This window comes from Rhyacophila brunnea, unplaced genomic scaffold, assembly GCF_057557595.1.
Source record: "Rhyacophila brunnea isolate RB1 unplaced genomic scaffold, BYU_Rbru_1.0 scaffold_12, whole genome shotgun sequence".
Lineage (NCBI taxonomy): Eukaryota > Metazoa > Arthropoda > Insecta > Trichoptera > Rhyacophilidae > Rhyacophila > Rhyacophila brunnea.
In genome coordinates this window covers 5,466,325-5,488,017 of record NW_028232774.1, presented here as the reverse complement: position 1 = coordinate 5,488,017, position 21,693 = coordinate 5,466,325, and the positions used below count along the sequence as shown (strand labels likewise).

The window sequence follows — 21,693 nt, the reverse complement described above, 5'->3', positions numbered from 1 at the left end:
GCATTACCAGTGGCAGGTTGGTTCTGCACCTTGGGAGAATAAACAACTGATGTTCTCTATTTCTAAGATAGTTATCAGGGACACACAGGTCAACACTGCCCAGAATGGTACCAGAATGGTAAAGTATGGTACCTTTAGCATAGTGGTATTTATGTGTGGGCGCGGAACCCGAGAGATGCAGGCTCGATTCCTGCGGGGTGTCTTACTTTTTTCAAAAAGATTTTTTCTATTGGTTATAATATATTTTCTCAGAAGTGTTTTCAAAATTATGCATGTTCAAAATATGAAATGCAACGACATTCAAAGTCTGCTTAAGGGTGGCACTTTGTCTAGGGACGTCACCGTACGTGTACGTGGATGCATTACATTACAATCATATGTTGTATAATGTTTATAATGAGCCTGACCTCGATAGATTTATCCAAACCTAATAATGTCTGCACCGACAAAGTGCCTCACATTTAATAAACTAGAAGGAAGATGGAGTGCAAACAGTGACGTCCCGTGGGGGTAGGCAGATTGAGCATCGCTTGGGGGCGGCAGTTGCTCGAAGGGCGGCAAATCGAGAAGAATCATTAGGTATATAATATAGAAATAGGTACCTAAACTTAGTAATAACGGAAATATCTTTCCATTAAAAAAATCACCTCACTGGTTGGAAACAAAGTGTATTAATCAACATGTAAGGTTTAACAGGGCTGTATTTTTTTTTTGTTGGGTTTGCGATATCTAGTTTACTTCCGTTTTCCTTGGACGTAACGTCCTTGATGACCAGCAATGACACATGCAGAATTGCGAATTATATTTGAATTATAGGTAGATACATACTTTTACTTAATTAATTTTTCCGAATATTTTTGCCAGTCACTCACGTGTTTGAAAGTTGTCAGGTGTATTTTTTAATGTACCTATCTGAAACCGTGGACTTGTAATATTGTCTATTGAAGTAGAGTTGGTATTTAGATTAGATTTAGTGGTAAGTATGTATTTTGTTAGTAATGTATCCACACAATATATTTCTTAGATATTGGTGTCATGAAAGGTTGATAAAAAATTCTGTGTGAAAAATAGGGTGGCATTTTGGCGCTGCCTAGGGGCGGCATTTTGTTTAGGGACGTCACTGAGTGCAAATGCGAGAATAACTCGATTTTACTGGCATAGCTTTTGATCTACAAAATGATTTGCGAGCACTAGGAGTTATCAACTGTAGAAGGACGTGACAGAGTGGAGGAGTATACTTGAGTCGGCCAAGATCCACTCTAGACACTAACGTCAGAGGAGATGAAGGACAAAGATACCACGCACCATAGAAATGAAACTAAAATTAATGATGTTTTTCGTGAAGAATATTGTATTTAGGTAGGTAATTATTGTTCAAGAATTCGATTACAAAATACCATACTTTAGTTTCAATATCATTAGCATTACTTTTAATTATCTATAAGTTACAAATCACTTTCTATTTTCAAGTCATGGACATTCCTTGAATGTTTCATGACATACACGCAAATAATAAGATAGGATTTGAAATATTATTATGACATGTGTCATAGAACTGTATCATGATGACTAGCTATCAATTGCATGTTAATATTTTCGTAACGTTGACTCGACCGGGCCCTGTTCGAACACCGAAGTTAACAAACATTATTGAACGCGGATAGTGATTGGATGGGTTAATATGAGAGCTATACCGCGTACCTATCATCTCGGGGACTGACAGGATTCTAGCCTGGGGGCCTGGCGTGGCAGGTCGACCATTTAAATGAGAAAAACACACACCACAAAATAAATGTACTCCAATAGTAAACACCCACGATGACCGCGCGGTTTAAGCGTCGGCCTATAGGGTCGTGGGTTCTAGGTTAGAATCCTGGGTCTTGCAAGTTCGCATAATGTTTTTCAATCTGTGTATGAGTTAGAGTATGGACCTAATAGGTTGAGCAAGTGGCTGACATCCATTTCTCGTAAAAACTAAATCTGTTAACACAAACCTCCACTCTGTGGAGGCCCATATGATCTTATTAGATCGGACATGGTCAAACAAGAATAGTAAAAAAAATCGCCTGCAAATAGAATTTTATGTAGAATATTAAGTACTATGGCTTGGATTAGGCAGGGTTTGATTGAATTTTAAGAACTAACAAACACAATATAAACGTTGTAGTCTTAGTTCAATAAAAACATATAAACATCACTGATAAAGTCTAGTGTGCACTATTTGTGTCGCATATTAACAGCCTACCTCCACTCTTCGCCACTGGAGTATAGGTACCTACATAACTTTATCGTGATATTAATTTAGAAAATAACAATCAAAACGTATGTTTCCATTACATATTTGAGTAAGTACTAAAATATTACATCTAGATTTGGTGTGATTTTTCCTATTTTTCAAAAGGTACCACATAACAAGAGATCGTGTTTTCCCACGCTAATTTGAAAACAAACAGTGATCAATTTTAAATTGACAATAATATTGACGAAGATAGGTGCGAATGATTACAAGAGATAGTGATTTTTCAATACATAGTAGTTCTATGTTGATAAAAGCGATAGTTGTAGGAAAAATCTCAATTTGTGTGATATTCCACAATGAAATATTATTTTTAAACATTACACTAAAATAATTTGTAGGGCTAAGTACCTATGTATATTTTTAACACACCAACTCGTCATATGTATACTGTATCAGTGGGTCTATTCTATACTTATCGAACACTATAGTGATAAAAAGTATCAAACTTAGGGTAGGTTTGTATCAAAATATTAGCACTTATTGTAACAATTACACGAAGTTGGTTTTTATTGTTGCAATAAGTGCGATATTTTAACAGCAGCAAGATTGGCGCTGTTAAAATATAGTACTTATTGCAACAATAAAAACCAACTTCGTGTAATTGTTACAATAAGTGCTAATATTTTGATACAAACCTACCCTAAGTTTGATAATATTTATCACTTTATCACTTTAGCGGTCGATAAGTATAGAATAGACCCACATATGTATATAGGCATACTATATACATAACATACATACGTCTTTACTTTAAGACATATAATTTTTTTCCTTTCAATAATTCGTCGATTCCGAGTGCCTTTCTACCTATCCGGAAATTTGTACGTAAACAATTCACCGCAGGACACTCATTCGTGCGCCGCAGTACGTGAAACATGAGTTCGTGTAACATTTAATCAAATGACGAGTTATTCGTTGAACATTTCACCGTGGAGTATATTTGTACGTATGCTACAACATGTGGCGAATTTTATGAGATGTCTTTACTAGTTTAGGTTAGGTTAGGGTTAATCAAATTGGAACAGTACTATTTGAAAACTATCGCCGCATTTTGTAAGATACGTACAAATGTATTCCACGGTGAAATGTTCAACGAAGAACTCGTCATTTGATAAAATGTTATACAAACTCATGTTTCACGTACTGCGGCTTACTAATAAGTGTCCCACGATGAACTGCATACGTACAACTTACATGTAACCCCTTTCTACAAGGCATGCTTACTTTTCACTCTCTTAAATCATCTCGTAGGTCTCTTCTCAAATGCGCCAGTTACCGCAAAAAGGTTACAGTCTTTAAAAGTTATTAGTCAAACAATTAATATTAAATAATATTCTTACATGATACCAAACATAAGCACCTTCGGTCGATAGTATTAATATTATAAAAAAATATATGTTTAAACTCATTGAAAAAGGATACGTTCTAAAATATCTGGAAGTGTGATAGTCGGTGTGGTGAGGGGGTTGGAGTATAAAATCTGGAATTCTTTGTGGAGGTCGTGGAATCTGCTGTAGTACACTGGCAGGGGCAGAGACCGTGCGCATGCTTGGGGGTGGAGGCATTGTCTGGAAAAAAATCACCATTAGATTAGAATCATCGAAATCTATAGTTATGATACAACGCAACACGTCACAAATAATAAGTTTTCTTGCTCTCCCATAGACATGGCCCCCACATCCTGAAGCGGGCCTCAAGGTCTAGGATCTTTGGCGGCCCCTCTACCTATCACTAAAGATAAAAGCAGTGTGGCACTGTAGCGTTTTTCAAATGGTGTACGCGGTAAAATTAATGTGTTTTTTTGCATATTTTAATGGGTACATCCATTTGAATTATGGAGTTGTATATATCGATACACAATTAAAAATTGTATCGTACAACCCATAGAGGTATTAAATACAACCACATAATTTTAAATAATAAGATTATTGAAGAAAAAGAGAGAATTTGTGATGTGTGTTTATATTACTTATCTGGTCGACTCGCCACGCCGGGCCCCCAGGCTAGAGCCCTGTCAGCCCTCCCATTTGTGGGGGCCATGCCCATAGAACATGCAATATATTATAAATTAATTTTATCGCCTTTGTGAATACTACAGAAATGTGCACCTATAATATAATATGTTATATTAGATTAGACTAGTAGGTAGTTCGATAATGGTGCGACAATCGAAATACCTATCGAAAAATAAGCCATTCTGTAAAATGTAATATAATTTACATGAAACTCGTTTAAAAAAGTAATTATTCTAACAAGCAATTAGTGTTAACTCAATTAAGAAAATATCTACTTATTTTTTCAGGTTGCCAGATAGGTACATTTAAATCAATTTTAAATTCTTGTCTTTGTGACATGTAAGAGATGTTGTATTTAGTATAATGACACAGAATGTACAGTAATCAATCCAAACACTTTAATAACCATTTGGACCCGTTTCGTCTGCATGTAGTCTAAGCTTAAGATAACTTGGACGCAAATTATTAACACAATTTATGTATTATGCTTAAGCATGTTTTTTTACAGGTACCCATTTGCGTAAATATTGCATATCAATAATTTAATGATGATTAACAAGTAACAACTAAATATACATAATTTAGGACACAAATTAGAAAATATGGGTATGTTTCAGGACATGTTTACAATTAATTATGTAGCTATCTATATTCAATAACGAATGGTACATTTCAAAATCTTGTGTCTTATTCATTCCAATAAAAATAATAGTTTAACAATTAATTAATCAAGATATGAATATAAATTTAATACAATCTGCAAATTAAATACAATATAAAAATAATAAACTTTTCATTAGTAGTATTTTGAAATATAAATATTAGTAGGTTACAAGAAAAATGAGTGTTGTATAATAGTAAATCAATTAAAATGCTATTTAAAAGAAGCTTTTTTGGGTTACTATGTAGTAGGTATGTAAGTATTTTGTTTTATTTCAATTAGTAAATATCATACATGCTTTTTCAAAACACTTCAGCGAAAATACATTATAACCAATAGAAAAAATCTTTTTGGAAAAAGTAAGACACCCTGCAGGAATCGAACCTGCATCTCTCGGGTTTCGCACCCACGCACATAGACCACTATGCTAAAGGTACCATACTTAATTACGACAAATTTTAACTAATGGCTCTTATAATACTCTTCGAAGCGCTTTCTAAATTGAGCTAATATTGGCTATCGGGTTTTGTATTTTAAAAAGATTTTTTCTATTGGTTATAAGGTATTTTCTCAGAAGTGTTTTCGAAAATGACGTATGTTCAATAATTAGAATGTTACATTCTTAAATCTTGTGAATTATTCGTTGAATAACAAAGTAATTTAGTAAATATCATGGCTTCTACTAATAATTTAGAGGTAACATAATTAAAGTAAAATGCTGTTGGTAGATAGGACCTATCTGTATATTATGAAAAGTTGTAGGTAGATATCGCAATAGTTTTTCATTTGACCTTTTGTCACCGGGTAGGTCTATTTTAAGTCGTAGTTATTGAGTTGGTTTTGCCGAAATAAATGCAATTCCGGAGTTGTTAATTTTGCGATGACAAATATAGTTAATTAATTACACGCTGGCGTAATAAATTAGTTTTATGTTTTACCTGAATGGAAGTTGTCCGTCTGTGACTAGTCTGAAGTTAGTGGAGTCAGGGTCTAACTTCAGGGAACGGAGTTTTCTATCAAACTGTAAATAGGAGAAAAACAAAATATTAATTTGTATAATTAGATATTATTATTATAAACGAGTATATATGTAGTTAATTAAAGAAACGGTTAAGGGGGGACATGCTCGTCGTAGGTCAAAATGTAGCTTTTATTCTATTTTCAAAGCATGATCCTGGACATTCTTTAAACGTTGTAGATAATATATTTATATAATTTTGGAGCCTTATTATCCTTTATATTTATTTTAAACATTTGAGGACTGCATAAGTATTTTTATTACATAAAATAGTATTCTTTTAAACCTCTCGCTTTAATGTTTTAGAATATAGTCATATTTCAGTACATAAATATGCAGTGGTGTGGTGGTGACCCACGCTGAGCACGTCCGCCCTTAAATAGACATTTGTATTTGAAAATAACACCTGTGGGTCTATTCTATACTTATCGACCTCTAGAGTGAAAAAGTGATAAATATTATCAAACTTAGGGTAGGTTTGTATCAAAGTGTTAGCACTTATTGTAACAATTACAATAAGTTGGTTGTAATTGTTGCAATGAGTGCTATATTTTAACACCACCTCTCTTGCTGCTTACCTGCTCATCAGCGTTCTTCCCAATCAAGCTACAGTTGGCAATCGTTTTTTTTTATTAAATCAAAGTAGGTACCTACTACTTTAATTAATAACCGACGTCACGGATCTCTCCAATATTTTATGTTGTAACTTACTCGAACTTGCTATTAATTTTTAATCAACTATTTCTTCTTTCTCAGAAGTGTTTTTCAAAATTATGTATGTTCAATAATTAGAATGGTACATTCTTAAATCTTGTGAATTATACGTTGAATAAATGAAATAGTTAATTACAAATAAAAATAAGTTAAAATCCTTGTCAACAATTGTAATACAAATAGTTTGATAGCCTCTATCTTTATTAGTTTGACATTCATTGATAAAAAAGTACTCAATGAATAAAAAGGGTAGTCTTGCGAATCCTCACCTGTGCTATAACGGCGGGTAGTGGCTGTCCAGCTCTTCTGACAAGTTCGTCAGTGAGAGCTGAGGACTGTTGGAGATCCTGTGAGAGCAGAGGTATCGTCGCTATACTGGCGCCTCCGCTTTGGTCCGTCACCTCGCCCTCTGGGGGCCTTATCACATATTGTTCAACGCAGATTATCTGAAAGAAAGGAAAGAACATGTTATTATTTATTTCAGTAGATGAAGAATTTTTGGAAAAGTATTCGATAATAAGTATCCTAAACAATAAATAGGGTTGAGCAGTGGCGAAGGGTGGAGGTAGGCTGTTAGGATTCGACATACATAGTGCACATTAAACTTTGTCAGTCATATGTATTTGTTTTTATTGAACTAAGACTACAATTTATAGATGGTGTTGGTTAGTTTTTAAAAATAAATTAAACCCTGCCTAAACCAAACCATAATAGTTTTGGTATGCTTTGTGCGATCCGACAAAATTGTGCACACTTTTTCATTTATATTTATTTATTTTCGTTGGATTAAGAATACAAATTACACATATTGTTGGTTAATTATTTTTTAAATTCATTAAGCCCTGCCTAAACTAAACCATAATAGATATACAATATTATTTTATCTATATAATATCCAAAATTATGTATGATTTAATGGCATAAATTTAGATAGACGAGTATTTTTGACAAATTATCTATTGTGGATTGGTTTCGCAGGTTTTAATTGAATTTAGGATTGCCTGTTAGCTATTTTATTTTAAAAAAATGTACACCGTACACCACAGAATAGAATAAAAAATAGAATTCCGACAGGCTATCCCCAATACACTAGATTTTGACGCAGGGTTATGAATGTGTGAGTGTCCTATAAAAACAAACCACGCATTATATACGTGCACTAGTATGTTGCAACCTTCAAACACACCAATATTGAATGAGCGTCATTGCATAAGCCAAAAGCAGTTGTCAGTATTCGACGTATGACGTATTCTTGATACGTGTTTAAGTTTGTCCCGGATTATTCCTTACTCGAGATCGTAATCATTACGTAATTCAGTTCCCATTATTTCTGAGTTCCCTGGCGTTGAGATATAAAACAAATGTCTTGCATTCGTACAAAATAAATTTTAGCCAGCCTAAATTTATGGTTATTGACTAATTATACACAATTAATAAGCGGAAATCAGTTAAAAATAATGTTTATTAATAAATAATAAAATTGCCAAAAATAAGGCAAAATAATTAAGCGCACATACCTACCTACATTATAATAATATGTAATTAACTAACAATTATTTAAAAAAAAAAAAACAATAATTATCTGTTTATTTTGGTTAAATTACGCCATGGCAAACAATATTTTGTTTTTTAATTCCGTATTGGCGCAAGAAAAAATACCTATTTGAGCCATTAGATGCAAGTCTCGTCACATTGCAGATTTATTTAGGTTTCCCTATAGGTACTTATGAATGTTAATAATTGTGTATACAAGATCCGCATTGCGCACAGAACAGATAATAAATAGAATTCCGATAGGCTATATTCAATACGCTACATTTTGACGCAGGATTTTGAATGTGTGAGTGCCCTACGAAAATTAAACACGCATTATACACATGAAATAGTGTGTAATACATCAATATTAAATGAGCGTCAGTGTATAAACCGAGAGCAGTTGCCAGTATTCGACATATGACGTATTCTTGACACGTGTTTACGTTTGTCCCGGATTATTCCTTATTGCCTGTTACTTCATACCAGTTAGGTATTTCGGTTCCCATTATTTCTGAGTCTCCTGCCTTACACAATCAAAATGAGTGAGCCACCCTCTCGATACGCATAGTGATATTATGAGTATGTATCTCCTATCTACAAAATATACTTAATCATGTATTTATGAAGGTAACATATTACAATTTTCACCTTACAGAACGTCTATCAACCAAAGCTTTTAATAGAATTACCATAATAAGAACTTAATTAATCCGAGTAATAAAATTTATATCCAGAAAAATACTGAATAATTAAATAATTGACTTTTCTTAAGGCTATACTGGTGTTTGAACATCGGGCTTAGGTATATATATATTCTTATCATTTCTGAGGGAGCAAAACCCTATTGAATTAAGTTTTAAAACCACCAAGCCTGCCATCTCTGTTATATCTAACTACTTATCTTATTCGAGGGTATTGGTATTGAATGGGCTTACATTACACTTAACTACATAGTAATGGTTTTTCCGACAAACAATATGACAATATCTTAATATTTTTTACATTATATTAATAAATGGTTTCTCAGTATATACGAGTAGGTACATACAATTCTTTTGTCTTCACTGATTAAAAAAATGTATAAATACATAAGTAATTCATATACGTATATAAATATAGCAGGGATGTTCAACTTCGTGTAGGTTGTGATCTCATATCCAGTGATCTATCACTCAAATTGGGCAATTGTTGTCTATGCACGAACTTCCCATATAATTCTTGTTCTGTTTGGGCTTTCAGAAAAATTTAATTTTTCAGAGTCTCATTTGCAAGAGACAATTTTCAAAGTGAGTATTTTTTACTGATAGTAATTTCCAAAGTAAAAAACGGATTATACAGTCGAACTTGGTTATTACGATCACGGAAATAGCGAGATCTCGGATGTAATGAGGAAACATTCGTTGACATTTTAATTTATGATTTTCTCCATAAATTTATTCACTTTTATAACGAGTTACTTCTCGGGTATACCGAGCAAAACTGTTAATGTAACGATCATTTTCGACCCGAAGCAATAAAATCCGACCGGGCAGTTAACTAGACCGACGATGTTTATGACACTAGTTAAGTGTCTAAGTACCTAATTGGTGTTTTCACCGACAACATTGATAAAGTATCCACGTATATGGTTGAAATTGCATGTAAAAATCCGGTTTAAAAAAAGGTTTGTGAAGTCAGTAGGCCCCCACCAGCCCCGGCGGCTCAGCACTTCATTACAATAAACAAATTATTTTGTAGTTTATGAATGCCATGCTTGTTTCGGAAATTTTTACGATGATTTTCAGATTTTTTTAATGTTTTATGCTTAAAGAAAATTTATAATGAATTGAGTCGGAATTCTTCTAACCCCGCACTGCTCTTGCACGACGCTGTTCCACCACTTATAGACAGGGGCGGCTCTACCTTAAGTGTTCGTAGGGACCGTCCCCACATCGTTATCATGTCAAAAATACACGTCCAATATTTTTTACATTGTCATAATATACCTACTTAATTACATGTTTAAATGAACTATTTAATTTATTTTATCAATTTTATAGAGATATTTTATTAGTATTATACAAATAAATAAAGCAATGATTGTAAATTATGTAATAACACGAAGATGATTACGCGGTATTAAAATAATTATTTAAATTAAAAACACCATATTTCACGGTGACACCTATTTACAAATTCAGAAAACTATGGAGTCTTTTTTTCGCTGCAGGGGTCACTCAGGCACAACCGTTGCCGCAGTACAAATCTCGTTCTGCAAAGGAAGTGAATGCATTAGCGTTAGTATACGCATACTAGGGAGCGAATCAAATAACCCCATAGGTGATTAAAAACGCTCGCTGTATGTCGTTAAAACTAATAATGGTAAGTCTATAATAATAATTATTAATTAAGTTAATATTTTTAAGTACGCTTTTTAGATGTGATTAAGTAACGAATCATATAATTATATTATTTATTCTGAAAAAATACTAATTTCCTCATAAATAAAATCATATTATCATAAGTATTTTGGTATATAATGTATAATATGAAAGAGTAAGTAGGTATATTTAATAATTAATGGCTAAACCCCACCACCTAGAAAGTCGTCGAGCCGCCAATGGATAGATACTAACTATCCTAGATGCAGCACTGCCTATTTTTTTCAGAGTCCAGCTCTCCTTGACCTCCGCGTAAGTGAGCAGAAGTATGTAGTCTGCACTTTGCAGCTCACTCTATGTAGACTTTGGAACTGACAATCACAATCTCACGTGCCGACGAGTTTTAATAAAAAATATGTTATTAGTAGGTAGTAGTTATTACCTCCTGCAGAGCCAACCATTAAACTTATATTGCCGCTGTAACCGGTGATATTGCGGTTGTCAGACACAGATACCAATGGTATGACAATGCACTATTTTTTATTGGCTATAATTAAGATTTAAATAAAAAACTCAGTCGCTTAGTACTTACTGCGATAGTCACATTAATTAATTCCAACAGAGCTATTCTAAATAGTTAGCGCGGTAACACTCTTGATTGTTCCAACACGGGTATTACTCGGATCATGGCCCCCACAAGGGGAGGGTTGAGTGGGCTTTTGCCTGGGTGCCCCGGGCTTAGAGGGGCCCGGCCTGGGTTGGTCGAACAGTTGAGTGACATAAACACACATCACAAATTTTATATAATGGTAAATGTAAACATTTATAAATATGTGTCTATGTGATGCAATTCTATGTGATATAATTAAATGATAATTCACTTGCAGAAATTTATTTAAAAATGGATATTTATCAAATATATTGAAAGGTCGCATGTTACTTGACTAACAGAAAAAGGGATCGCGAGCAGTGCTATAAAATATTATACTGAGTGCCAACAACTCAATAATTCAAGTGGATTTATTTAAAAATACTAAACATCGCTAAAAATACACGGAACGCCCTTAATTTTATTTTGCGGAACCGTAGGGTTCCAATGGAGACTACCATTTAGGGGACAGTGGTGTATAAAATCATGCTGTCCTTAACCATAGCTATATGTATGGGGGCCCGTCAAACATCCTAGCCTGAGGGCCCGCCTCAGAGTGTGGGGGCACATGACTCGGATCAATTCTATACACTAGGCGGCTATCTACAATAATTGTTAACACACGGCATTGCGTCTTACTTGATTCCAATCGGATGCATTTGGAATTTAGTATGACGTGTTAACTGTGCTAGTCAACGATATTAATTCACGGCTTGCGGTTATCAGCGGCCGTGTTAAAAAAAATATCGACAGATGATAAATCATATTATTTATCACGTTTTTATTGATTTTGGAGTTAAGTGATATGTTAGAATAGCACTACAAGAGTAGAATCAGCACACGTTATCAAAAGTTATTAAAGGATAATGATATGGCAGGGAAATTGTACAGTGGGGAAAATTGATAGGTTGTACGTATACATTATGGCCGTGAACATTGATTCAAATAGCATATTATTGCAGAATAGCATTGAGTCACTTTTTTTGTCAAGCATTTCAATGAGCGGTAGATAGTTAATTTGTACGAAACATCTGTATCTGTATGAAATACAATAATATCGTATCTAATATTGTTTCAATATTTATAAATAGGTACTCAATGCTAAAGATGTTGAAAACCTTCTTATATACAGAGGAGCCTGAATGTATAAAATTTAAGCAAAAAAGGACCATTTGTCCAGATATGAAATTAGCCACAAGTTACTTAGCATTGCAGGTTCATTTGAAGATAACTTCACACTACTGCTATGATAATAATATATGTATTTGCCAATTCGCAAGGCGTATAAAAAACAATTCGTCACGATGAGTAGATAAGCTGTCAATAATACTACACTTCGGTATTATTATTTAGTTAAAAAATGTATAAAATTTGCGTAAAACCGTTTATAACTGCACTCGAGCAAATCACAATGAACATAAAAAATGGCAGCCATATTGCGTTGCGTTTATATTTGCGGAGTTTACCAACTTGACTATGCTTCACTCAGTGACGTCCCTAGACAAAATGTCGCCCCTAGGCAGTACCAAAATGCCGCCACATTTTTTTTATACTGTACTTTATAATATCATCCTTTCATGACTCCAATATCTAAGAAATGTATTGTATGGATACATTACTAAATACAATTTAAATACCATTTATACTTCAATAGACAATATAGCGAGTCTACGGTTTCAGATAGGTACATTTAAAAATACACTTGACAACTTACAAAACTCGCGAGTCACTGGCAAACATATTTGGATACATTTTAAATTAGGTAGGCACGTGTCATTGCCGTTCACCAAGAACGTGACGTCCAATGACAACGGAAGTAAACTAGACATCGCGAACCCGACAAAAAATCGTGTTAAAACTTTTCTAGTAGGTATCTAATTAATACATTTTGTTTCCAACCAGTGAGCTAATTTTTTTAATGTAAAGATATTTCCGTTATTATTAATTTTAGGTAGCTATTTCTATCTTCAATTTGCCGCCCTTTGGGTAACTGCCGTCCCTAAGCGACGCTCAATCTGCCTACCCCCACGGGACGTCACTGACTTCACTCACCTGTTAAATAAGTAATTTCAATTGTCATAACAGAATTAATGTATATGGTTAATATCCTTATTTTTATAGAATATATATGGTTTGATTATTACTTATTCTGTGTTGATGATTTTGATAACTTTTAGAGGCCCAGTGTAAATACGGGGGGAGGGGGCTCTACTCTTGCGCGCACTAAAAGTGCCTACCAGTAAACATGTCCCTGAATATAATGAATAATCGTATAATAAATTGAAGAATAATAGGAATAATGCATCAACCACAAGGGTCAATATGTCAATAGGTATTAACCATTCAGTGAAGTATTACAACATGCTTGTAAGTAGTATGCATATAGCAAATAAAAACATTATAAATTATTTTATACCACTAAGGTAAATAGGTCTAACTATGTATTTCTGAGAAAAACTTTATCTCCTTGAAGTGCCAAAGGTGTTTTCTATTATAATAATTATTGACATATTATTTACTATATTGTATGTTTTTTTACTTTACCTTTATGAATATGGTGTCAAATATTTATTCAAATCTTCACACACTAAGATGAATTTACTATAATAATAATATTATTTTTCCTATTATTGTATTATATCAGTGATTCACAAGCAGAGTTCTGCGAACTCGTACCGAGAATTCGCCAAAGTATGCAAAAAATGCAACTTGCCACTGTTTTTTTTAATTGAGTAAAAAAAAAACAAATTCAATTTTTCATGTGACCTATTAAAAAAAATAATTAATCATTAGTTATTCACGTAGGTACTGGTTATTATTGAAGAAAAACACAGGCAGGTAGGGAATACCGAGGTGGGTTGAAGTTGATGTACTTTTTGGACAGCATATTTTTTCATCCTTTACTTGCATTTAAAGGCAGTACAGTAGCAGTTCATGACGTATTAGTGAAAACTTCATTTTAAGTGAAGCGTTCCAACTGTTTCAACCCTCCTTGTACCGAGGTAAGTTAAACAGCAAGTAAGGTGAGTTGAAACATTAAATTGTATATAGATTTACATCATAATACAAGGATTCATTTTAACCGGAAAAAACCGTTTTAATTATAATCAAATGTCAATACGTATATATATATACCTACTTGCTATATTATGTTAACGGATTAAAAAAATATTTAATAATACCTAAATCAAGATTTGTACATTTAATATAATGCTGTTGGTAACCCCTGGCAAAGAATATAATTAGTTTTATCGATAATATTTGATAGTAAGTAAAAAAATATAATTACATACTTACTAAATATGTTGGTATAATTTTATATTTGATAGTGAATTGCAGTGGCGAAGGGTGGCGGTAGGCTGTTACGATCCGACATAAATAGTGCACACTAAACTTTTTTAATCATACATATTTGATTTTATTGAACTAATATTACTATGTGTAGATTGTGTTTGTTAGTTTTTTTTTTAATTCAATTAAACTCTGCCTAATCGAAGTCATAATATATAATAGTCAAAAAATATTCGTTTATCTATATAATATCTAAAATTATAACATTAAACACTATTAACAATATTTTATGGCTTAGTTTAGGCAGGGCTTAATGAATTTTAAAAACTATCCAACACCATCTGTTTTAATATGTTTTCTTAATTCAACAAAAACAAATAAAAGTATGACTGAAAAAGTTTGTAGGTTACTATTTTTGTCGGATCGCCCATAGCATAGCTAAATTATTATGGTTTTGTTTAAGCAGAGTTTGATTGATTTTACATCGTTTTTATTAGCTCGTATTCTTGTTTGTCCGGTGGTTGTTTGTCCAGTACAAATCTTGCAATCGCTTTTTAACTAACTTCCCGACTAGCTAAACATTTGAAACTTTTAGAATATATCAGAACACGATGCCAATCATGCATTCTTTTAATACTTTTAGCAGAATTGAATTCATTTTCAGTTAATTCTGTTTTGTATGTTATTTCAGAAAAATCCATAAAAAGTAATACACTGTTATTGGTTACTAAAGGGGTGGTCCTAGCAATTAAATTATTAATATATACGTGCGTTACTATGGAAATCAAAATGACATTTCAGTATTCTATGTTTGTTTGTTTGTTTGTTTTTTATTTACTTCATATCAAGTACAAGTTTGAGCTTATTGAGCATAATAATTTAACAGAAAATTTAAAAACGTTGTATATAAAAAGTTCTTTTTATCTTGTAATTATTTAAAAATTAACCGGTGCAATCTGCAAATTGTATTCTTAGTTCAATGAAAACAAATAAATATGACTGACAATTTTTAGTATAAGTATGAACTATTTATGCCGAATCTTAACAGCCTACACGTCACCACTGGTGAATTGTTTATAATGTTTATGTAAGTAGTAACTGGTATATAACCAGGACGTTGATGACAGTTAAGTAGTTATTATGACATTATTACTGTCAGTCAAGGCTTTTCAGTACCTACTTAGGTAGGTACTTGTGAAACAAATTGAAATAAATATTGCTGCTTCGTGTTGAAGAACATTCATACAACTCGACGTTATTAGCAGGTATGATACCAAAAAATGGATTCTTAGTACATAGATAATGTCTTAAATCACGCAATATAAGAAATCAACATCGTTACAAGTTATCCGACCACCTCCAGTCTCGAATGCAACCAATCAAGCAACGCGATCAGCAGTTACCTAAGTATCTAGCATAATAATAAAATAATTATTTACATTTGAAAGCCAATATAATGAAGTTCTGCCACATAAACACCAATGGGTCTATTCTGTACATAAGGTGGCTATCCGCGGCTATCGACGGTAGTTTATTATATTTACGTATTGAGGCGGCTGATTATTGTAATAAGTTAACCGTCTAAACCAGGCATGCCCAACCCGCGGCCCAAATGAAGACTTTTTGCTGCCCAGGGCCCAATTGAAATTTTCAGCTTTCTATATTTTGCATTTTGGTATTCATACAATAAATAAAATCGTTCTCGTAAATTTACCACATTTATAGTATATTTTGTGAAATTAGAACTTTCTTGTGGTGCTACGTGCTAGTAGCATATTTTATGCTTATTGCTTACTCGCGTTAGTCACACTAAGAGGGTTCTAAAATATTATAATGAAGTCACAAAATTAATTAAAGAATTCGATACCATTACCATACAATACGATGAGAAAATGTTCAAAATATGCTTAACTCCATTTAACGTGGAGGTGGAATCAGCGCCTCCAAAATTATAAATAGAGCTAATATAACTGCAATCAAGCATAGAGTACAAGTGCATGTTCGAAGAGAATAAGCTTGAGTTTTATCAGAAATAATAATATATCCTCGAAGATAAATTTCCAAAATTAAAACGACTGGCAATGTGCATTTCAGCAGCGTTTAGGAATACATATTGCTGCAAATAGTTCTTTTTGAAATTAAATGTAGTAAAAAAGAAGTGTCGCAGAAGGTTGCTCGATGAAAACACGACCAATCAACCGCGATGCGCGTCGGCTAAATTACCAGTCGATATGAAAAAGACATCAAACAATATTTAAAAACAAGTCTCACATTAATTTTATAAGGTAATAAAATAATTTGAATAAGTTCTTTGTATTATTTTTTAATGTGTGGCCCACCTAAGGTCAATAATATTTTGTTTGGCCCACCAAATGATTTGGGTTGAGTACCCCTGGTCTAAACGTCAAAATGTGCTATGTTTTCACAGCCTCTCTCTTTCTGTGTTAAATTTTAGAGTGAGATAGACAGTTTAGACGGCTAACTTATTGTAACAATTACAATAAGTACCTCAACACATAAATATGATAAACTACCGTCGATAGCCGCGGATAGCGGCCTTGTGTATAGAATAGACCCACAGTTCAATTATTTAATTTGGACAGGTACGTACTACGTGTATAATTTAAGATGACGTGTTATAATCCAGTGGCATAATAAATCACTTCGGAATTACGGGACATGCAATTAATTCGACTTTTTGTTTACAAATATAGTTACGAGCTATCAACTTAATTCACCAAATGAGCAAAACCGAATTGTTTTTCTCCACTAGAGTGTGTTATTTTGATGCTTTTCCAAAATCACCAAACAAAGAATTGTTATAGTTTTTCACATGTACCTATGTGTCGTTTTAAGTGTTTGAGTTGTGATGGTATGTAAATTTGAATTTGATTTTGATTATTGCCGCGTTTCTATGATTTTTTGCCAATATGTGTCATTTTATGTGTTTTGAGAATAAGCTGCGAGAATTTAAATGAGAATACATCGTCTTGATATGGATTTTATAGTATCGGTACGCAAGCATAAACTGAGCAAATATTGTATTTATTTTCTATGATTTTTCACCGATATGTTTTTTTTAACTATTGGAATAGTGAGCATTTAAACGAGCATTCATCGTATTTCAATTGTTTTTTTTAAGTCTGTATATTTATACGTGTTTTTAGTGTTCATTATTGTACAAGAAGCATCATTCTTAAGAAATTTAATATATAATAGTATATTTAATTTTTGATGTATCATTTCTGACTGATTTTCAGTCAGGGGGTAATGAAGTACTTTATACATGACGGTTAATTTACAACAAATAACCAATATATAGATAATACTTATAAACATCGCCCCCACATCCCATGTTCCAGGTAAAATTACTGGTAGGTACCTAATTAGTGAATGTTTTAGCAATTTTTATTAGGTAGGTATTTAATACATCTTCTTGAATTACGGAAATGTCAAGTATCGACACACAATGATTAAAAAAATCATGGCACAATCACATATTTTAAAATGTCAATATCCTTGGAGGAAAAAAACACCCCAGGCAGCGTTTCGTTACTACTGGTCGATCTGCCACGTCGGGCCCCTCAAGTGCACTGATTGTAAAAAAAGTCGCCTGCAGCGCTATTTTCCTTACAGAATGTTAACATTTACAAGTATGCGACTATGTGATGCAATCCGATGCGATATGATAATTGATATAATTAAATGATAATTCACATGTAGAGATTTATTTTAATTATTTTTAGGGTGGCATGTTACTTGACTACCTACCACAAAAGCAAGTCGCGATCGGTGCTTTATAATTGAATGCCGAGCAGTATTGCCATCTTTTTCTATGTTGATTATAGTACAAAAGTGTATACATTATAGTTTTTCTGAAAAAGAAAACAATAGTAAATCTATATAGTAAATCTTGAATATGTTATAAAATCTATGCAAGAATATTTGGGTTTGCTAAAATAATCCAATTAAAAAAACACTCGTTTAAAATTACGGGTTTTTAAATTGAAAAGGCGCACACAGATTGAAATAAAAAAATGCAACGACACCTCTTACCACTATATGGAAGGATCGGGGAATTTCGATTGCCACAAAAAAATGATGCTTGTGCAAACATTAGTGTTCTCTATATTTTTATACAGAGTCGAGTCATGACCCTGAATGGAAGGTAACGGAAGGCAATTGATGACTTTGAGATGTGGTGTTGGCGCCGAATGCTTCGTATTTCTTGGACAGAGCACAGGACGAACCAGTCAATCATCCAGAGAGTGCAGATAAAGAACGGCTTTTGGGTGGCCTCCAGGGAAGGCGAAGCAGAGGAAGAGCGTCTGCGCGCTGGAGCGACCAAGTGAAGGAACTGACTGGGGGCAGCATACATTCTGCCCTGCAAGAAGCGGAAGATCGAGAAGGATGGAAAGTCTTGGTCGCTGAAAGGATGACACGATCCTCAGCCATGAGTGTACGACCAAGAAGAAGAAGAAATTAAAAAATAATTGAAATGTGATGTGGTTACATCAAAATTTTGAAAATCGTTTCCGTATTCGTTTTCCGTTATGGTCCTAGGGTACTGTACCGATATTCTATTTTACGCGATTTAAAATCCGTTATTATTATTATTAATTTACTTAGCCAAAAATCTAAAACGGTCATAAGTCATAAGTCAAACGAAACGTTATGAACATCCAACGAATGTTGCCATGTTTCCGTCTACTCTGCAGAGCGATCATGAATCACGATAGCGGCGGCATGACTGGCGAATTTTGCAACTGATCTGTGATCTGTATCAGAAAGTTATTCACAATAGAGATAACCAAGTGAGTCTGAAGTAAATATTTTGATAAGGCCGGTAGGCATATTGGATTGATATTCTCACGGTTGGTTCGCAAATGTCGTAACATTAGTTCACACGAGCATTGAAAAACTCGTTTTTTACGAACACCAGACAATATGTCATTTTTGTTTCACTAGGTCATTCATGGTAATAATGTGCATTTGATCAAATTCTTTTTTCAAATTTCGCGTTCTATAATTCGCACCATGGGTAGGTACTTTAGTGTATTGTGTACAAAGTGTGTACAAAAGTTTTTGCTAATTGATTTTCAAATGCAAATAACAGGTTAATTACAAAATTTATTAAAAGGGCCCGTAAGCATTGAACTGTCTAAAATTATCATTTTTTAGTTAATAATGCAGTTTTATTCAGAATTTTTTGGTATATTTATTGCCTTAATGTAGTAACTCAAACAAAATTTGAAATACGTTGCAATTGAGTTACTTCAGTAAAGTATTTTCAAAATATATTAAGAAGTTAACTGTTTTACTATATTATTAAGAAATACTAAATGGTAATGCATCAATTTGATGTATATTTTTGGTGCATTAGTGTATTATTTTGATTTAATAGGTATACTAAAGTATTAAGTTCATACGAAGTTCTTAAACTTACCGCAATATTACAGTAAAAATTGATTTGTAACTTCAAACGCTGATATCTCAAAACTATACTTTTAGAGTTAATACACTAAAGTACTCGAAAGATATTTACATTATTACTAAGTTACTATAGATCTACCATCATAAATTGGCGTTTCAGGGAGGGCGCTAGTATGACATTGAGAATATTACCATAACTAACAAAAAAATGGTAATTTATAATTTTTTATTGGTAGTAGATTTCTGTACAAATATTATGAAATCCAAACATGTTGTAAAATTAAATGGCATTTGTAACAAATTTATCCTCGATAGACAATTTTAGTTTCAAATTCGACCGGCCGCCAACTTACGATGGTAGATCTTTACTCGTATATATATTTAATGATTCTCCTAGATTTGCTGCCCTTCGGGTAACTGCCGCCCACAAGCGACGCTAAATCTGCCTACCCCCACGGGACGTCACTGACGATTCTGATCATAGTCTAATAAAATACACAACATATAAGTTAAAATCTAGCATAACTGGTTTTGAATTTAAGCTGACTTTGTTTACACGTCTTAGATAAGTAATAAATACTAAAATAGTCGACTAAAATTTGTTTTCTTTAATACAAATAAGTAGGCTCGCATCCGGTATCAAAGTCCCGTTAAAATTGGTTTAGCTAAAATAACGCATTGTGTATTTTCATTGCCGACTCAAGTAGAAAGCCGATACATTCACAACGACTGGTCCTACGTTTTCCGCCCCTCCCATTGTTGTCTATGTATGAACTGTCATTGCCTATCATTGTTCTATAGAGTGCTCATACTGACGCGTCTGTCGTGTTCACACAGGGAATGGTTTGATTTGAATAGATAAGTTACATGATAAATAATACACTAGCATTAACACACCTTCTACAAATCTAATACATAGATCAATGCTACATATTTTTTGGAAATTGATATTACCGCCGGTTTTTGTGTGAAGGACTAGTCTGACTTTGATAGCTGATGAATAACAGGAATGTATATTATTTATTAATAACACTGATAGTTAATATATTTAATTTGAGAATTTTTTATAATTCAATTTGAAACGAGAAAGGGCGAATCAATATGTCAAGCAATCTGGAATCTGATTTTGACAGCTAAAAAGAGGACCAGTCTTTGCTTGTGCAAAAAGTTATGTTCTGGCTTTATTAATCTAAAGATGGCGGTGGTATTTTACATTCCAATAATTAATGTGTTAAAAAGAATATTTGATAAAACGGTGTATTTGGGTGACTTTTTCCAATTTCTCGACCGATTTCAAAATATTTATATTAAGCAAAGTCAAAGATTTAATGACATTACGGTACCTAATAGTACCTATTATTGAGAAGCTATTCATGTTAGTGACTGGAGACATCGGGAGAATTAGTGTGCTGTTCTCCCAGGATAGAGAATTAACTTTCCATTGGTTACGTTGATTGGGAGGGCAATTCTGTGTTTAACGAAATTACCTCTTTTATTGATATATTACACTTATTTATATGAAGCAGTGGCGAAGGGTGGAGGTAGGCTGTTAAGATCCACCATAAATAGTGCATATCTACTAAACTTTGTCAGTCCTACGTATTTGTTTTCATTGAAATAGGACTACAATTTACAGTTGGTTAGTATTTAAAACTCAATTAAACCATGCAAAAACTAAGTCATAGTAGATAACAGTAAAAAAAAATACCAAAATTAT

General features: G+C 33.2%; 1 protein-coding gene across 4 annotated transcripts in view; it reads right to left on the bottom strand.

Moving 5' to 3' along the window:
• fus (epithelial splicing regulatory protein fusilli) overlaps positions 1-21,693 on the bottom strand; it is a 141,977-nt gene that overhangs the window by 56,476 nt on the left and 63,808 nt on the right. For all 4 annotated transcript variants that reach the window (XM_085960633.1, XM_085960634.1, XM_085960632.1 and 1 more), the window contains exons 3-5: positions 6,977-7,153; positions 5,914-5,996; positions 3,722-3,867 (exon numbers count right to left, since the gene is read on the bottom strand). In XM_085960633.1, the coding sequence (XP_085816759.1) occupies positions 3,722-3,867; positions 5,914-5,996; positions 6,977-7,153 (406 nt within the window). The remainder of the gene's footprint in view (positions 1-3,721; positions 3,868-5,913; positions 5,997-6,976; positions 7,154-21,693) is intronic.